The following is a 19,175-nucleotide window of genomic DNA, read 5'->3' as shown; positions in this document are numbered from 1 at the left end:
TGCCTGGAGTGAAATAACCAGAGTAGCCTGAAAAACACACCAGCTGAAAGTGGCCTCCATCCACTATCGGAATGCAATATGGATCACGTGTCATTCCCCTGCACCCTGTTTCTGCCAATTTGATCATCAACCATTCTGAATCTAAACTAGTTTTGACATATTACTAAAGACAAATTACATGATAAATGATGAGAGAACTTGATGAGAGAACAGCGTGTGCAACCTGAGGCAAGGAACAGAGTTGAAAGATTGTTTTTTGTTACTTCCCAGATCATCTATCGACGCATCATGCATTGATTTCTGAGACATTTTAAGGTTTGTATCATTCAACAACTAAAGTTGCTAAATAACTCTAAATCTATCATATAGGACCTGTTTCAAACTATCACTTTTACGCTCAACATAGCCACTTCATATGCACACTCGCTCCAAGTCTAAATACTTATGTGAATGTTATAATTCTGCTTGTTTTGCAAAAACAAATCCCCCAAAAACAGTATCTGCTTTGTCATTATGGGGTATTGTGTGTAGACTGATGAGGGTGGGGGACGATTTAATACATTTTAGAAATAAGGCTGTAGAGTAAAACAAAATGTGGAAAAAAAGTCAAGGGGTCTGAATACTTTCTAAATTAACTTAGCATATAAACATTAACATATAAATAATGTAGCTATAGATCAAATATTTATTTTCCAGATGTTATCTTCAGTGACGTATTTTGGGGGTAATCACGTGTTTTAGGAAATCATCAACGAGCTTTAGGGAGGAGTGAGGTTGATTTCCTGATCTCCGCTTGTCCCATCACTGAATGTGGGGAATTTGATTGAGTGTGCATTCGTCGTTAAACGTATGCCTTTCATGTGCTTTTTACAGAGGAGTGGCTTCCGTCTGGCCACTCTACTATAAAGGCCTGATTGGTGGAGTGCTGAAGAGAGGATTGTCCTTCTGGAAGGTTCTACCATCTCCACAGAGGAACTCTAGAGCTCTGTCAGAGTGACCATCAGGTTCTTGGTCACCTCCCTGACCAAGCCCCTCCACCAATTGCTCAGTTTGGCCGGGCGCCCAGCTCTAGGAAGAGTCTTGGTGGTTTCAAACTTCTTCCATTTAAGAATGATGGAGGCCACTGTATTCTTGGGGACCTTCGATGCTGCAGACATTTTTTGGTAACCTTTTGGTACCTCAAATCTGTGCCACCTCACTGTCCTGTCTCGAGGCTCTACGGACAATTCCTTAATTCCTAGTCTCCAAGGTGGCATAGCAGTTCAGACGTCTTTTGTCCTCGTCTTGTCGTGTCCTGTATATATATATATTTACAACTTTTTCACATACATTTTATTTTTATTTTCCATCAACTCATCTTCAAAACACTCTCCTGCAACCCGCCTCACCAATGTATATTTATAAAAAAGTATTATTTACCTCAGATCTGTAATCCTCCAAGAAGCTAGCCAGAAACTCCAAGAAGCTAGCCTGAAACTAGCCAGAAGCTAATCCAGAAGCTAGTTCAGAAGCTAGTTAGCTCCTTTACTGGCAAATCGTTTTGTGGTCATCAGCTATCCTTTAGCTCGAAAATCTATCGCCAGTTCTGTACGGCGCAGCGCGGCTCGGAACGGAACATACCGGACCAATTTTTCTCTCCATGTCCCTGGACATTCATACCCGGATCTCACAGCTAGCTAGCTGCTATCCGTGTGACCATCGGAGCTAGCAAGCTCCGTCAATCACTCCTGAGTTCCATCAATCACACCTGGGCTGCAGTCACCTATCCGGACCCGTTTTACTGCCTTCGCGGAGCCCCACCGGGCCTTCACAACTGGACTGCCGACGTTATCTACCCGAAGGAGTTATTCGGCCGGCTCCTCCGTCGCGACGTTACCTGAACGCCCATCTGCGGCCTGCTAACCGTTAGCTGTCTTACCGGCTGCTATCTGAATAGACAATCGGACAATTTTTTTATTATTATTTTTTTTAAATTATTTTTTAAATTATTATTATTATATTTTCTTCTTGGGCCTCTATAACTATATCTATTGTTTTTATTTTTGTTGTTGTTGTGTGATTTGGATTAATCCCCTCTACCACACGGAACCCCACTAATCTACTGACGGAACGTAAGGGGTGGCTAACAGACCTCCATCCTATGCTAGCTTGCTACCGATGCCCTGGCTAGCTGTCTAAATCACCAACCAACCTCTCCACTCACCGGACCCTTTTGATCACTCGACTAAGCATGCCTATCCTTAATGTCAATATGTCTTGTCCATTTCTGTTCTGGTTAGTGTTTATTGGCTTATTTCACTGTAGAGCCTCTAGTCCTGCTCACTATACCTTATCCAACCTATTAGTTCCACCACCCACACATGCAATGACATCTCCTGGTTTCAACGATGTTTCTAGAGACAATATCTCTCTCTTCATCACTCAATACCTAGGTTTACCTCCACTGTATTCACATCCTGCCATACATTTGTCTGTACATTATACCTTGATGCTATTTTATCGCCCCCAGAAACCTCCTTTTACTCTATGTTCCAGACGTTCTAGACGACCAATTCTCATAGCTTTTAGCCGTACCCTTATTCTACTCCTCCTATGTTCCTCTGGCGATGTAGAGGTGAATCCAGGCCCTGCAGTGCCTAGCTCCACTCCTATTCCCCAGGCGCTCTCTTTTGACGACTTCTGTAACCGTAATAGCCTTGGTTTCATGCATGTTAACATTAGAAGCCTCCTCCCTAAGTTTGTTCTATTCACTGCTTTAGCACACTCTGCCAACCCGGATGTTCTAGCTGTGTCTGAATCCTGGCTTAGGAAGACCACCAAAAATTCTGAAGTTTTAATTCCAAACTACAACATTTTCAGACAAGATAGAACTGCCAAAGGGGGCGGTGTTGCAATCTACTGCAAAGATAGCCTGCAGAGTTCTGTCCTACTATCCAGGTCTGTACCCAAACAATTTGAACTTCTACTTTTAAAAATCCACCTCTCTAAAAACAAGTCTCTCACCGTTGCCGCCTGCTATAGACCACCCTCTGCCCCCAGCTGTGCTCTGGACACCATATGTGAACTGATTGCCCCCCATCTATCTTCAGAGTTCGTGCTGCTAGGCGACCTAAACTGGAACATGCTTAACACCCCAGCCATCCTACAATCTAAACTTGATGCCCTCAATCTCACACAAATAATCAATGAACCTACCAGGTACCTCCCCAAAACCTTAAACACGGGCACCCTCATAGATATCATCCTAACCAACTTCCCCTCTAAATACACCTCTGCTGTCTTCAACCAAGATCTCAGCGATCACTGCCTCATTGCCTGCATCCGTAATGGGTCAGCGGTCAAACGACCTCCACTCATCACTGTAAAACGCTCCCTGAAACACTTCTGCGAGCAGGCCTTTCTAATCGACCTGGCCGGGGTATCCTGGAAGGATATTGATCTCATCCCGTCAGTAGAGGATGCCTGGATATTTTTTAAAAATGCCTTCCTAACCATCTTAAATAAACATGCCCCATTCAAGAAATTTAGAACCAGGAACAGATATAGCCCTTGGTTCTCCCCAGACCTGACTGCCCTTAACCAACACAAAAACATCCTATGGCGTTCTGCATTAGCATCGAACAGCCCCCGTGATATGCAGCTGTTCAGGGAAGCTAGAAATCATTATACACAGGCAGTTAGAAAAGCCAAGGCTAGCTTTTTCAAGCAGAAATTTGCTTCCTGCAACACTAACTCAAAAAAGTTCTGGGACACTGTAAAGTCCATGGAGAATAAGAACACCTCCTCCCAGCTGCCCACTGCACTGAAGATAGGAAACACTGTCACCACTGATAAATCCACCATAATTGAGAATTTCAATAAGCATTTTTCTACGGCTGGCCATGCTTTCCACCTGGCTACTCCTACCCCGGACAACAGCACTGCACCCCCAACAGCAACTCGCCCAAGCCTTCCCCATTTCTCCTTCTCCCAAATCCATTCAGCTGATGTTCTGAAAGAGCTGCAAAATCTGGACCCCTACAAATCAGCCGGGCTAGACAATCTGGACCCTTTCTTTCTAAAATTATCTGCCGAAATTGTTGCCACCCCTATTACTAGCCTGTTCAACCTCTCTTTCGTGTCGTCTGAGATTCCCAAAGATTGGAAAGCAGCTGCGGTCATCCCCCTCTTCAAAGGGGGGGACACTCTTGACCCAAACTGCTACAGACCTATATCTATCCTACCGTGCCTTTCTAAGGTCTTCGAAAGCCAAGTCAACAAACAGATTACCGACCATTTCGAATCTCACCATACCTTCTCTGCTATGCAATCTGGTTTCAGAGCTGGTCATGGGTGCACCTCAGCCACGCTCAAGGTCCTAAACGATATCTTAACCGCCATCGATAAGAAACATTACTGTGCAGCCGTATTCATTGATCTGGCCAAGGCTTTCGACTCTGTCAATCACCATATCCTCATCGGCAGACTCGACAGCCTTGGTTTCTCAAATGATTGCCTCGCCTGGTTCACCAACTACTTCTCTGATAGAGTTCAGTGTGTCAAGTCGGAGGGTCTGCTGTCCGGACCTCTGGCAGTCTCTATGGGGGTGCCACAGGGTTCAATTCTTGGACCGACTCTCTTCTCTGTATACATCAATGAGGTCGCTCTTGCTGCTGGTGAGTCCCTGATCCACCTCTACGCAGACGACACCATTCTGTATACTTCCGGCCCTTCTTTGGACACTGTGTTAACAACCCTCCAGGCAAGCTTCAATGCCATACAACTCTCCTTCCGTGGCCTCCAATTGCTCTTAAATACAAGTAAAACTAAATGCATGCTCTTCAACCGATCGCTACCTGCACCTACCCGCCTGTCCAACATCACTACTCTGGACGGCTCTGACTTAGAATACGTGGACAACTACAAATACTTAGGTGTCTGGTTAGACTGTAAACTCTCCTTCCAGACCCATATCAAACATCTCCAATCCAAAGTTAAATCTAGAATTGGCTTCCTATTTCGCAACAAAGCATCCTTCACTCATGCTGCCAAACATACCCTTGTAAAACTGACCATCCTACCAATCCTCGACTTTGGCGATGTCATTTACAAAATAGCCTCCAATACCCTACTCAACAAATTGGATGCAGTCTATCACAGTGCAATCCGTTTTATCACCAAAGCCCCATATACTACCCACCATTGCGACCTGTACGCTCTCGTTGGCTGGCCCTCGCTTCATACTCGTCGCCAAACCCACTGGCTCCATGTCATCTACAAGACCCTGCTAGGTAAAGTCCCCCCTTATCTCAGCTCGCTGGTCACCATAGCATCTCCCACCTGTAGCACACGCTCCAGCAGGTATATCTCTCTAGTCACCCCCAAGACCAATTCTTTCTTTGGCCGCCTCTCCTTCCAGTTCTCTGCTGCCAATGACTGGAACGAACTACAAAAATCTCTGAAACTGGAAACACTTATCTCCCTCACTAGCTTTAAGCACCAACTGTCAGAGCAGCTCACAGATTACTGCACCTGTACATAGCCCACCTAAAATTTAGCCCAAACAACTACCTCTTTCCCAACTGTATTTAATTTTTATTTATTTATTTATTTTGCTCCTTTGCACCCCATTATTTTTTTATTTCTACTTTGCACATTCTTCCATTGCAAAACTACCATTCCAGTATTTTACTTGCTATATTGTATTTACTTTGCCATCATGGCCTTTTTTTGCCTTTACCTCCCTTCTCACCTCATTTGCTCACATTGTATATAGACTTGTTTATACTGCATTATTGACTGTATGTTTGTTTTTACTCCATGTGTAACTCTGTGTCGTTTTATCTGTCGAACTGCTTTGCTTTATCTTGGCCAGGTCGCAATTGTAAATGAGAACTTGTTCTCAACTTGCCTACCTGGTTAAATAAAGGTAAAATAAAATAAAATAAATAAAAACCTCATGGCTTGTTTGTTTTGCTCTGACTGTCGACTACGGGACCTTATATAGGCAGGTGTGCACCTTTCCATCATGTCAAATCAATTGAATTTACCACAGGTGGACTCCAATCCAAGTTGTAGAAACATCTCAAGGGTGATCAATGGAAACAGTACGCAACGAATCTAAATGTTGAGTCTCAAAGCAAAAGGGTCTGAATACTTACAGTAGCAGTAAAATGTTTGGACACACCTACTCATTCAATGGTTTTTCTTTATTTTCTACTATTTTCTACATTGTAGAATAATAGTGAAGACATCACAACTATGAAATAACACACATGGAATCATGTAATAACCAAAAATGTGTTCAACAAATCAGAATAAACTCAGCAAAAATAGGAAACATCCCTTTTTTCAGGACCCTGTCTTTTAAAGATAATTCGTAAAAATCCAAATAACTTTACGAATCTACCTTGTAAAGGGTTTAAACACGGTTTCCCCTGCTTGTTCAATGAACCATAAACTATTAATGAACATGCACCTGTGGAAAGGTCGTTAAGACACTAACAGCTTACAGACGGTAGGCATTTAAGGTCACAGTTATGAAAACTTAGGACACTATCATTCTACTGACTCCAAAAAAACACCAAAAGAAAGATGCCCAGGGTCCCTGCTCATCTGCGTGAACGTGCCTTAGGCATGCTGCAAGGAGGCATGAGGACTGCGGATGTGGCCAAGGCAATTACATTGCGATGTCAGTACTGTGAGATGCCTAAGACAACGCTACAGGGAGACAGGACGGACAGCTGATTGTCCTCGCAGTGACAGACCATATGTAACAACACCTGCACAGGATCGGTACATCCAAACATCATACCTTCGGGACAGGTACAGGATGGCAACAACAACTGCCCGAGTTACACCAGGAACGCACAATCGCTCCATCAATGCTCAGACTGTCCGCAATAGGCTGAGAGAGGCTGGACTGAGGGCTTGTAGGCCTGTTGTAAGGCAGGTCCTCACCAGACATCACCGGCAACAACGTCACCTATGGGCACAAACCCAACATCGCTGGACCAGACAGGACAAAAAGTGCTCTTCACTGAAGAGTCGCGGTTTTGTCTCACCAGGGGTGATGGTCGGCTCCGCGTTTCTTCGTTGACGAAATGATCGTTACACGGAGGCCTGTACTCTGGAGCGGGATTGATTTTGAGGTGGAGGGTTCATCATGTGCGGTGTGTCACAGCATCATCGGACTGAGTTTATTGTCATTGCAGGCAATCTCAACGCTGTGCGTTACAGGGAAGACATCCTCCTCCCTCATGTGTTACCCTTCCTGCAGGCTCAACCTGACCTGACCCTCCAGCATGACAATGCCACCAGCCATACTGCTCGTACTGTGCGTGATTTCCTGCAAGACAGGAATGTCAGTGTTCTGCCATGGCAAGCGAAGAGCCCGGATCTCAATCCCATTGAGCTCGTCTGGGAACTGTTGGATCGAAGGGTCAGTTCTAGGGCCATTCCCCCAGAAATGTCTGGGAACTTGCAGGTCCCTTGGTGGAAGAGTGGGGTAACATCTCACAGCAAGAACTGGCAAATCTGGTGCAGTCCATGAGGAGGAGATGCACTGCAGTACTTAATGCAGCTGGTGGCCACACCAGATACTGACTGTTACTTTGATTTTGTCCCCCCACTTTGTTCAGGGACACATTATTCAATTTCTGTTAGTCACATGTCTGTGGAACTTGCTCAGTTTATGTCTCAGATGTTGAATCTTATGTTCATACAAATATTTACACATTACGTTTGTTGAAAATATACGCAGTTGACAGGGAGAGGACGTTTCTTGTTTTGCTGAGTTTATATTTTATATTCTTCAAAGTAGCCACCCTTTGCCTTGATGACAGCTCTGTACACTCTTGGCATTCTCTCAACCAGCTTCATGAGGTAGTCACCTGGAATGCATTTCAATTAACAGGTGTTGTCACACTCTTGGCATTCTCTCAACCAGCTTCATGAGGTAGTCACCTGGAATGCATTTCAATTAACAGGTGTTGTCACACTCTCGGCATTCTCTCAACCAGCTTCATGAGGTAGTCACCTGGAATGCATTTCAATTAACAGGTGTTGTCACACTCTTGGCATTCTCTCAACCAGCTTCACCTGGAATGCTGTTCCAACAGTTCAAACATATGCTGAACACTTGTTGGCTGCTTTTCCTTCACTCTGCAGTCTAACTCATCCTAAACCATCTCAATTGGGTTGAGGTTGGGTAATTGTGGAGGCCAGGTCATCTGATGCAGCACTCCATCACTCTCCTTGGTCAAGTAGCCCTTACACAGCCTGGAAGTGTTTTGGGTCATTGTCCTGTTGAGAAATGATAGTGTCACTTAGCGCAAACCAGATGGGATGGCGTATTACTGCAGAATGCTGCGGTAGCATGCTGGTTAAGTGTGCCTAGAAGTCTAAATAAATCCCAGGCAGTGTCACCAGCAAAGCACCCCCACACCTCCTCCTCCATGCTTCACAGTGGAAACCACACATGCGGAGATCATCCGTTCACCAACTCTGCGTCTCACAAAGACAAGGCAGTTGGAACCAAAAATCTCCAATTTGGACTCATTTGACCAAAGGACAATCTCATGTCCATTGCTCGTTTCTTGGCCCAAGCATGTCTGTTCTTATTGGTGTCCTTTAGTAGTGGTTTCTTTGCAGCAATTTGACCATGAAGGCCTAATTCACGCAGTCTCCTCTGAACAGTTGATGTTGAGATGTCTTACGTTTACTCTGTAAAAAATATATTTGCGATGCAACTTCTGAGGCTTGTACCTCTAATGACCTTATGCTCTGCAGCAGAGGTAACTCTGGGTATTTCATTCTTGTGGGGTCCCCATGAGAGCCAGTTTCATCATAGCACTTGCTGGTTTTTGCAATTGCACTTGAACATTCAAAGTTCTTGAAATGTTCCAGATTGACTGACCTTCAGGTCTTAAAGTAATGAACTGCCGTTTCTCTTGGCTCATTTGAGCTGTTCTTGCCATAATATGGGCGTGATCTTTTACTAAATAGGGCTGTTCTGTATACCATTGTAACACAACTGATTGGCTCAAATGCATTGAAGAAATTCTTCAAAACTAACAAGGCACCAGTTAATTGAAACGCATTCCATGTGAATACCTCATGAAGCTGAGGCAAAGGGTGGCTACTTTGAAAAATCTCAAATATATTTTGATTTAAGACTTTCTTGGTTAGTACATGATTCAGTGTGTGTTATTTCATAGTTTGTCTTCACTATTATTCTACATTGCTGTAATCTTAATACATCTGCAAAAATGTCTAAAAACCCGTTTTAGCTTTCTCATTATGGGGGCAGTGTGTAGATTGAGGATTTACATGTGAAGAAAGTCAAGGGGTCTGAATGTACTGCAAGTAGACTTAACATGGACTTAAGTCATTAAGTCAACATAGTCACTGCACTATAAATACTGAGAAATCATCAGATTTTGGGGCTTTAAGTTAGAGCAACTCAAAATGGGTGCCATATTTTAGTAGTGCACTACCAGGTTAGTAAATCTTGTAATTGCAAGTATTCTATACTTAAGAGCCAAACGTCAGACCACACCTTGGTATGGCCATCCAGCGAAATATAAAAGGACAAAACAGAATTAAAAATAAGTGAATTTTAATTTATTTAGGAAAAAAACAAAATGTTAGTTACATTATATACACAAACTACTATGGTACACAGAAGTCACAATGCAGTGAAAGATCATGTGAATGTCACCTCCTTCAGTGATACAGTGTAGTCACGTTAATCTCAGTCGGCTCGCTCTACCCAAGAGCACGCTCACACACACACCACGGTCATACTACACAAATAACAAAAAGACATACACTCAAAACGCAAGCAGACAAATACTGCAACTCACAAATATTAAACAATTCAAATGTGCGTCAGTACAGGCTGTACTTGGGGGTTGATAAATAAAGCTCGGTCTTGCAGTGCTTCCATTCTTCATAAATTAATAAAAAAATATACAGTAAAGAGACTAGGTTTGTTGGGGAATGTCCGATAACACATTTTAACACCATTTTCCTAATCCGAGTTGACTGCCAGTCTGCACAAAGAAACACTAAGAATCGTCAAGACAGTCCTGACAGACAGTACAATTAAGGACCGCCCCAAACCCTCCCACAGCACGTGCCTCCCGTCGTCCCATTTGACAGAGACCGGAGTCATGCGAGCATCAGTAACCAACAGAAACCATCCAGGAGCTCAGACGAAGAGGTGGCGGTTCGTTCTTCCCGCCGTCGGGTTCCCATGGTGACAGTGTATTGATCGTTGAAGTCCTGAATCCTTATACCTGTAATCTGTCAAATTCAAAACAAGAACAATCAATAACCATGATTGACATCAGACAGACAAATCTCAGGAACTAATGGTCTAGAGTAATAAAGATTTATACAGAGTCAGACACCAAAACACTATTTTGAATGGGCTGTACCTTTTGTTACTGGGTTTTACCTCCCAGCCATCGCGACACTTGACGTACGTGATCCCCTGTCCTGGAGTGATCTCAGTCAACGAGGGGTCCTGGGCACAGAACGTGAACCTACACAAGCACAAATGGTCAATATGAGAAGACAACACACACACACACAAAAAGGCAAAGAGCAAGACACTGTACTAAATATGCCAAAGCAGAGTCCCAGTTTATAAAAGTGAAAAGAACAAAAAAAAAAAAGGTATAATTGACTAATGACAACATCCCAGTTTATGAGTGTTTTATAAAATCAGATGGTCGCCGTGGCGAACCACCAACCACCCAATGGAATTACAACTAGCATTTCTAAAAAAAGAAACAAAATGGCTGCCGCTGTTCTCCCACCCCAACTTACTTCTTCTGTGTTTCTCCACACTTGACACGGATCCTACGGACCTCCAACACCTGGTTGGTGGGCTTACTGCTGCTCTTCCAGTCCCAGAAGTTCTTCTTAATGCTTTTCCAGAAGGACCCGAAGGACTCAGACGCCCCCTCCCAGCTCAGACGGATCTTCAGCAGGTCCCCAATGTCATCCTCGGTGAAGACCAGGAAGGTGTTGGTCAGGTTCAAACCCACTTTGTTAGGACTGGGGGGGGGGGGGGAAAGACACAAAAAGATCAATCACAGGTCATTTACAAACAGTAAATAGTTTTCACTTATTTGCTATTAAGTGAGAAGGGCTTGATCAAAACCCACACATTCAAATGAGCAGCACCACAATCCTAACTTAACCCATTCAGTACAGAGGTCTTTTCCCACCCCCAACACACACAGCTTTGAGACCTAGCTTTGAGACCTTGAGACCTAGTACAAGTCACAATATCAGTGCAATAGTACTACTCAAGACCTTTCATCTTGGGTTAGGTCTAGTATAGTAACACCATGTACTCACATGTCTACATGCAAGTCTTGGCTGTCGTTGTGAGCGCCATACAGTTTCACGTAGAAGGTCGGGTCAGCATTGTCAGCCTGCTTTCTGTTGAACACATGCATCTTCATCTGATAATGGATCCCTAGGAGGGACAAACAGCCCAAGAGGGTTAAAAATCACTTCCATCAACACTAGGGGCAAAGATTTAATTTATACAGGAGATTAGTGGCTTTTATGACTGTAAGGTGTGTCAAACACAAGTTGAGATATCAGTAGCAGTAGCCAAGAGATAAGAAACAAGGCATTACAGATGTAGATTTAAAACAGCAGGAGGCTTTAAACCCAGAGCCCACGGCAGGAGGCTTTAAACCCAGAGCCCGCGGCAGGAGGCTTTAAACCCAGAGCCCGCGGCAGGAGGCTTTAAACCCAGAGCCCGCGGCAGGAGGCTTTAAACCCAGAGCCCACGGCAGGAGGCTTTAAACCCAGAGCCCGCGGCAGGAGGAAAAACTAGAACCTGGTTACAGTTTGTTGGAACCACTAAACCAACCATAGGGCTACAAAACACAGCTCACCTCCGAAGGGTGTGTCGGCGCGGGTCTTCAGGTACATCTTGCTGTTGCGCCTCTTCCTCGTCTTCTTGGCGTTGTAACCCATCTGGTTGCAGCGGTTCTTACGACAGCTCAGGCAGATGCCCTTCTTGAAGCGTTCAGGGTCTGTGCACTGGTAGGCGAAGCTCGTGTGTTCCTTGCTAAGCAGAGAGTCCACAAACAGGTGTACGGCTCGCTCGTGCTCACACTTCATCACATCCATGAAGTCTGTAGAGGGAAGGACGGGTCAGATTAACTCAACAGCTAAACCAGTACGGTACTGTGTCCAAATTAAGGTTGCAGAACTCTGAGTTTCAGAAATCTTGTTTGGAGGATTCCTTGAACCAGGAGGGACTGTATTACAAGAGAATCCACCAAGCGAGATTTATTCAAATAAAACTCATAATATTTAAAAACAACATTTGGGAAAGATTCAGAAGATGTTGGTCTCCATGACTACTCACTTCCTCCGGAGGCGCTGGTCAGCACGCTGGTCAGGTCACAGCCCGGCTGCACATCTCCTCCGTTGGGATAGATGTCGATGTCTCCGATAGGTTGCTGGATGCCTATGCTCACTCCCAGAGCCTCACGCGTGTACGTATGTAGGACATCTACGAAGTCAGCGTCGTCCGAAGAGAGGCGCTTCTCATCCCCCACCCCCTCAAACATGGGCCCTGCCGGGTCTAGACCTATAGGAGAGATGGGGGGGGGGGGGGGAAACAGGAACGTCTCATTTGGTGGACAAGACAAGGAGTTGTGTCTAACATGTGTAGGCATACAGTCAATACAACCGAAACTATAGACATCTTAACACATCCGTCGCTCCATAAAGACGTGTTTGACGCTAGTTAGATGTTTGACTACATGGAGCTTTACCCTAATGGGTACTCGTTTCCTATTGGACGACATGGAGCTTTACCCTAATGGGTACTCTTTTCCTATTGGACGACATGGAGCTTTACCCTAATGGGTACTCTTTTCCTATTGGACGACATGGAGCTTTACCCTAATGGGTACTCGTTTCCTATTGGACGACATGGAGCTTTACCCTAATGGGTACTCGTTTCCTATTGGACGACATGGAGCTTTACCCTAATGGGTACTCGTTTCCTATTGGACGACATGGAGCTTTACCCTAATGGGTACTCGTTTCCTATTGGACGACATGGAGCTTTACCCTAATGGGTACTCGTTTCCTATTGGACGACATGGAGCTTTACCCTAATGGGTACTCGTTTCCTATTGGACGACATGGAGCTTTACCCTAATGGGTACTCATTTCCTATTGGACGACATGGAGCTTTACCCTAATGGGTACTCGTTTCCTATTGGACGACATGGAGCTTTACCCTAATGGGTACTCGTTTCCTATTGGACGACATGGAGCTTTACCCTAATGGGTACTCGTTTCCTATTGGACGACATGGAGCTTTACCCTAATGGGTACTCGTTTCCTATTGGACGACATGGAGCTTTACCCTAATGGGTACTCGTTTCCTATTGGACGACATGGAGCTTTACCCTAATGGGTACTCGTTTCCTATTGGACGACATGGAGCTTTACCCTAATGGGTACTCGATTCCTATTGGACGACATGGAGCTTTACCCTAATGGGTACTCGATTCCTATTGGACGACATGGAGCTTTACCCTAATGGGTACTCGATTCCTATTGGACGACATGGAGCTTTACCCTAATGGGTACTCGATTCCTATTGGACGACATGGAGCTTTACCCTAATGGGTACTCGATTCCTATTGGACGACATGGAGCTTTACCCTAATGGGTACTCGTTTCCTATTGGACGACATGGAGCTTTACCCTAATGGGTACTCGTTTCCTATTGGACGATATGGAGCTTTACCCTAATGGGTACTCGTTTCCTATTGGACTAGTATGGAGCTTTACCCTAATGGGTACTCGTTTCCTATTGGACTAGTATGGAGCTTTACCCTAATGGGTACTCGTTTCCTATTGGACTAGTATGGAGTTTGATTTACAAGAGTTTGGCACCTTGCCAAAGGGTCATGAGAGGTCAGAGTTGTAAAGGAGCAACAGTGAGTGATGTCATACCGTCGTCGAGCCACTTACCTGTGATTCGGCCGACGCTTCCTCGCACAAACGTGCCAGCGTAGCCCGCCACATGGGCCCCCAAGCTGTAGCCAATCAGGTGCACATTCTGCAAGGGCATCTGCTGTTCCTCCTATCGAATACAAGACAACACACTCATCAGCTGCTGCTACAGTGAACAAGACCTGGCCCCCGGCCAATAGCAGTCCGTCATTCCCTGGGCACCAGCCAATCCCAGCGGAGATAATGAGGGCAGAATACGTTCCCGCTCTTCCTTCCATGCAACAGCACCGCTACCTTCTGCCTCAATCTACTCCCCTATCCACAGCCTGAACCCTGGGCTTGCGTGTCAGCCGTGTCCTGATCTGGTTCAGGGAACATGAGCCTGAATGAGACGTTGGATGCGTCCCAATACTGTTAAATAGCCTCCTTTCCCCTCAATCATCCACCTGAACAGACAAGATGAGTGAAGAGGAAAGCAGTGGATTTGAGCTAAACCCCATCTCTGCTTTAGTGGAAGTCAAGTCCCGAATGAGGGGAGAGGACTGGGAATACAGCCATTGGCTCGTGAGGAGAGCCATTCCAATCGCAAAACTAGATACAGGACAACTCTTCCTCAAGAGCATCTGCCGAGTGCCGACCAACCAAATGTCAGCATACCCAGAACTCGTAAGAATTCTAGAATCCCAGAGTTCCCACCCACACCTGCAAAGGTTGCCAGCGGCTTCCCGGCTGTTCTGTTGCTAAGGGAAATTTCCCTGCAAGCCAATCCTGCGCAACACATTACTACTACTACTGCAGTAGCCAGTTGGTTGGCTTGGAAGGGTGTTAGGCTACTCAGCTGTGCTCTAAGCACACTGGACTCCATGTGTCCTGGATCCGCTAAGCTTCTAGAGACAGCACTGTCCTCTTGTCAGTATTTGTAAGCCTAGAGATCAATGTATACAAACCAAATTCACCAATAGAAGACACCACATAACTATCAAGTCAATTCAAATCAATTACAAACCTGGAGCCAGTTGATGGTGGTGGCGACGCTGAGGCCGACTTGGTGGGTGTGGTTGACAGCGTCAGGGTAGAGCTGGTGGGCCATGGGCAGCCATTCAACGATGACTACGTTGGCCTCTGGCTCTCGCTGCATCATGGCCGCCACCAGCTTTCGCATCCAACTCTCAAACATCCCGCTCATCTGGAGAGGGGGGTTCTCAAAGTGTCAATGATCCTCAAACTGTCACACACACACACTTCTAAAAACACAAAGACTCATTGAAGCCAACTGTGTGAGGATAGTCGAGAAGGGAGTCTTACCGTCCAGCCGTGGATGATGAAGATGGTCTTGGCCGTGACGTTGAATCCACATTCCAGCAGACTCCTCTTCTCACCAGGCACCAGGATGCAGCCGTCCACGTCTAGGTCCAGACTCTTCCTCATGTTGTATGTGATAAGGTCATGGACCGTCTCATCCTCGTCGCCACGTGACACTTTAAACTCCTCATCTGAGAAAGAGAGAGGAGTGAAGGAAGAGGGAGAGGAAACAGGAGAGCGGGGACATCAGTATTAGTATCATCTAGGTGCATCTCAGTGTTGTCCTGGATTCTTCATCTTCCATTCAGCGCACCAGCCTGGTGAAAGGAATATGGTGAATATCTATCAGGAGCTTTGCTTCACAGATCAACTGTGAAGGAGGAGGAGCAGTAAGGAGGGGAAGCTGTTACTATAAAGCCATCTTTAGCTATTTCTATGACAACGCCCTGAAATCACCTGTTAATGTAGTACAGACAGTGTAGTCTATACAGTTGAGACATACAGAAGCAAAGATATTAAAAAATAATATTAAACGCTCATGGGGCAGGGTAGCCTAGTAACCGAAAGGTTGCAAGGTCAAACCCCCGAGCTGACAAGGTACAAATCTGTCGTTCTGCCCCTGAACAGGCACTTAACCCACTGTTCCTAGACCAGTTAACCCACTGTTCCTAGGCAGTCATTGTAAATAAGAATGTGTTCTTAACTGACTTGTCTAGTTCAATAAAAAGGTAAAATAAAACATACAAAAACGGCTTACCCACCGCTATTATCCATTCTGATGGCCTAGTCACATTAACGCGATACGAGTAGGCCTGCTCCTTGTATATAGTGTCCTTGTTCTTTTATTACCATTTTTATTATTTTAAAAACTCCGCATTGTTGTAAGCATTTTACTGTAGTCTACACGTGTTAAACTCGGCGCACATGAATTGCTACCGTGGCCTTTCTGCGACTGGCGCACGGCCACATCTCCGCACTCCAGAGCTTCACACTGTTTTACACTGGTGGTGCTCGTACTGACACGCTTTCACACGAACTCTCAGGATATCTGCAGTTAAATAAAGAGGGAAGTTGGTCCTACTGTAGTCAGGATAGTCATTCAGAAATATATTCTGATTTAGATTTTGGTACGACTGGCACATGAGCATAAATTCCTCTCAGGAACAGACCAGGATAGTGGAATTGTGGGTATTACATAAAATAGCTTTCATGTAAAAATGTAAAGATTATCGGAATATAACATTGGAATTTAGACGGATCGCTTAGGCCTACTTTTAAATAGACTCGCGGGGCACTGACTGGGTTCTCGGTAAAACACGGATAAATCTGACATTCTCGAGTCAATATGGAACAGGAGACGTGGCGTCTTGTCCGGGTTTTGAGCCACATTGTTAACTCTTCCTAAAGTCACTCTTTCAACTCACACGAAAACTGCCTTAATAAGAGTCATTGACCCTTTCTTCATGGTGTCTCTCCTTTATGACCCTAACTACAGTGGGTACTCTAGACTAATATTTAAATTTAGGGCAGGATATCCGAATATGATTTTAAAGAGTCAAATGAAATAGTGTGATTAGATTTAATATACGTTTACCTTTGAAAATGGTGTTCTCGTCCGCTCCCGACACAAAGAAAGCAACTGCACAAAGTAAGAAATTCCACAACAAAATAGTGTTATTTTTCATTTCTTCTCAAAAAAAATGTAAAGCGCGTTAGTTGTTCAGTTAATAACTGGAAGGTTCACAGTTGGTGTTTTTCAGTGAGCCTGTCCAATGAACCAAGTGTCAATGAAAAGCCGGCGGCAGTGTTTCGTATGTGCCTGAAAACCGGTAGCAGCAGAGTGAATGTATGAACTTGCGTCAAGTTTCTCATTACAGATTTAAATAGTTTCTCCTTTAGTCATCTGATCATCGGCAGATCGCTACGTGGGAATTCTAGGCCTGTAATTGGTCAAGCCCCCATTTGTTTACGTTTTAAAGGCGTGGCGAAGAAAAGGATGAATGAGTTTGTAGTAGGCTTCTCACATTGCTTCTTTTTAACCCTTTCAGGGCGGTGTGTAAAGAACAAACCATGTGATTTGCACCTGTATGGCTCCGAGTATGTGGAGTAGCCTACACTGAGTACACAACTAGGCTACAGTGAGGCATGGAAGACAAATGTTAATATCTCAGTTACAACATGTCATAACCTGTAGGCATCACACAGCCGCATGCTTTTGTCTCTAAATCTTCCAGTCAAACTGGACCTCCCTTTGCTATTTACCCCATAGTAACCACTCACATTTATATAGGCTATGGTTTGACAGTCAAAACACAGAGAGATTAGGTCGATTTCTATTTTTGTTGTGTGTTTCAGAGAGTAAATGTTATTGTCTAATTGTGATGATCAATTATTAAACTTTAGAAAAAATAAAAGTGCAACATGTAAAGTGTTGGTCCTGTTTCATGAGCTGAAAAAAATGTTTTAAAAAAACCACAGAAATTTCCATAAGCACAAAAAAAACATATTTCTCTCAAATGTTGCACACAAATGTGTTTTCATCCGATTTATCCTTTGCCCAGATAATCCATCCACCTGACAGGCGTGGGATATCAAGAAGCTGATTAAACAGCATGACCATTACACAGGTGCACCTTGTGTTGGGGACAATAAAAGTCCACTTTAAAATGTGCAGTTTTGTCACACAACACAATGCCACAGATGTCTCAACTTTTTAGGGAGTGTGCAATTGTCATGCTGCCTGCAGGAATGTCAACCAGAGCTGTTGCCAGAGAATGTAATGTTACTTTCTCTAACATAAGCTAACACAAGCTGCCTCCAACATTGTTTTAGAGAATCTGGCAATACGTCCAACGGGCCTCACAACCGCAGACCACGTGTCACCACGGCAACCCAGGACCTCCACATCCAGCTTCTTCACCTGCGGGATCATCTGAGTAAGGGGAAGAGGGGTGCTGAGGAGTATTTCTGTCTGTAATAAATCCCCTTTGTGGGGAAAAACTCATTCTAATTGGCTGGGCCTGGCTCGCCAGTGGGTGGGCCTGGCTGCCAAGTGGGTGGGCCTATGTCCTCCAAGGCCCACCCATGGCTGCTCCCCTGCCCAGTCATGTGAAATCCATAGATTAGGGTGTGGTTAATTTATTTAAATTGACTGATTGATTGTATATGAATTTTAAATCATAAAAAATATTTGAGATTGTTCCATGTTATGTTTACATTTCTGTTCAGCATAATTTGTGTGGCATTCAATAGAGTGCGATAACAAGAAAATGTCCACCCTCGCATGGACAAAAATAAAAAATATATTATATTCTATAGGCTTATATTCTGAGAACTAGAAGAGACAATTAAAAGAGGGATGTGGCTGGAGAAAAGCATCACCCTCTGCTAGCCCATTGGAATGTTTAAAGGCCCCGCGTAGCACGCAATGGGGGGAGGTGATTGTTTACCTCTCTCTCTCTCTGTCTCTCTGTCTCTCTCTGTCTCTCTCTCTCTCTCTCTGTCTCTCTCTCTCTCTCTCTGTCTCTCTGTCTGTCTCTCTCGCTCTCTCTCTCTCTCTCTGTCTCTCTCTCTCTCTCTGTCTCTCTCTCTCTCTCTCTCTCTCTGGTGAGGTGCCAAGGCTGCTCACTGATGGAGTTTCAATTGATGAGGGGAAGAATAGGTTCACTCAAGCAAGGCCTGGGCTACAATAATACCAGTGTTTACACACATACATGAGCAGACACAGTAGGACGTTCTGCCGGAGATATTTACACCTGCTACCCGCTGGTGCCTCGGCAGGAGCTGAGGAGATTCCCTTGAATTTATGAAACACACAGCGTCTCTCTCTCTCTCTCTCTCTGACATCTCTATACTCTTAGATAAACAAGCAGTTAGGCCTA

At 44.7% G+C, this 19,175-nt stretch overlaps 1 protein-coding gene across 2 annotated transcripts; it reads right to left on the bottom strand.

Moving 5' to 3' along the window:
• Positions 1 to 9,581: 9,581 nt before the first annotated feature.
• Positions 9,582 to 17,242, bottom strand: LOC109882302 (endothelial lipase). Of its 2 annotated transcripts, none has more exons than XM_020474403.2 (10): positions 16,889 to 17,242; positions 15,298 to 15,485; positions 14,999 to 15,178; positions 14,011 to 14,122; positions 12,383 to 12,607; positions 11,904 to 12,146; positions 11,353 to 11,473; positions 10,816 to 11,046; positions 10,422 to 10,529; positions 9,582 to 10,287 (listed from the first exon to the last, which is right to left on the bottom strand). In XM_020474403.2, exons 1-10 carry the CDS (start codon positions 16,977 to 16,979, stop codon positions 10,275 to 10,277), a joined length of 1,512 nt encoding a protein of 503 aa, XP_020329992.1. In that variant the 5' UTR covers positions 16,980 to 17,242; the 3' UTR covers positions 9,582 to 10,274. The 2 variants fall into 2 exon arrangements, with proteins under 2 accessions (XP_020329992.1, XP_031672561.1); XM_031816701.1 differs by lacking the exon at positions 16,889 to 17,242 and adding an exon at positions 16,056 to 16,533.
• Positions 17,243 to 19,175: the final 1,933 nt, after the last annotated feature.

This window comes from Oncorhynchus kisutch, linkage group LG3 (genome assembly GCF_002021735.2).
Source record: "Oncorhynchus kisutch isolate 150728-3 linkage group LG3, Okis_V2, whole genome shotgun sequence".
NCBI lineage: Eukaryota > Metazoa > Chordata > Actinopteri > Salmoniformes > Salmonidae > Oncorhynchus > Oncorhynchus kisutch.
Note: the sequence above shows the minus strand (reverse complement) of the source record. Positions and strands in the feature narration are given on the sequence as shown.

Bases quoted from the DNA above. Each gene is read 5' to 3' on its own strand.
- LOC109882302 (XM_020474403.2), bottom strand. From the start codon at position 16,979: ATGAAAAATAACACTATTTTGTTGTGGAATTTCTTACTTTGTGCAGTT. The intron at 14,123-14,998 runs GTTTGTAATTGA...TGTATTCGATAG, and splicing joins CCACCATCAACTGGCTCCAG to GAGGAACAGCAGATGCCCTT. The intron at 11,047-11,352 runs GTGAGTACATGG...CCCCCCCCCCAG, and splicing joins CAAGACTTGCATGTAGACAT to TCCTAACAAAGTGGGTTTGA.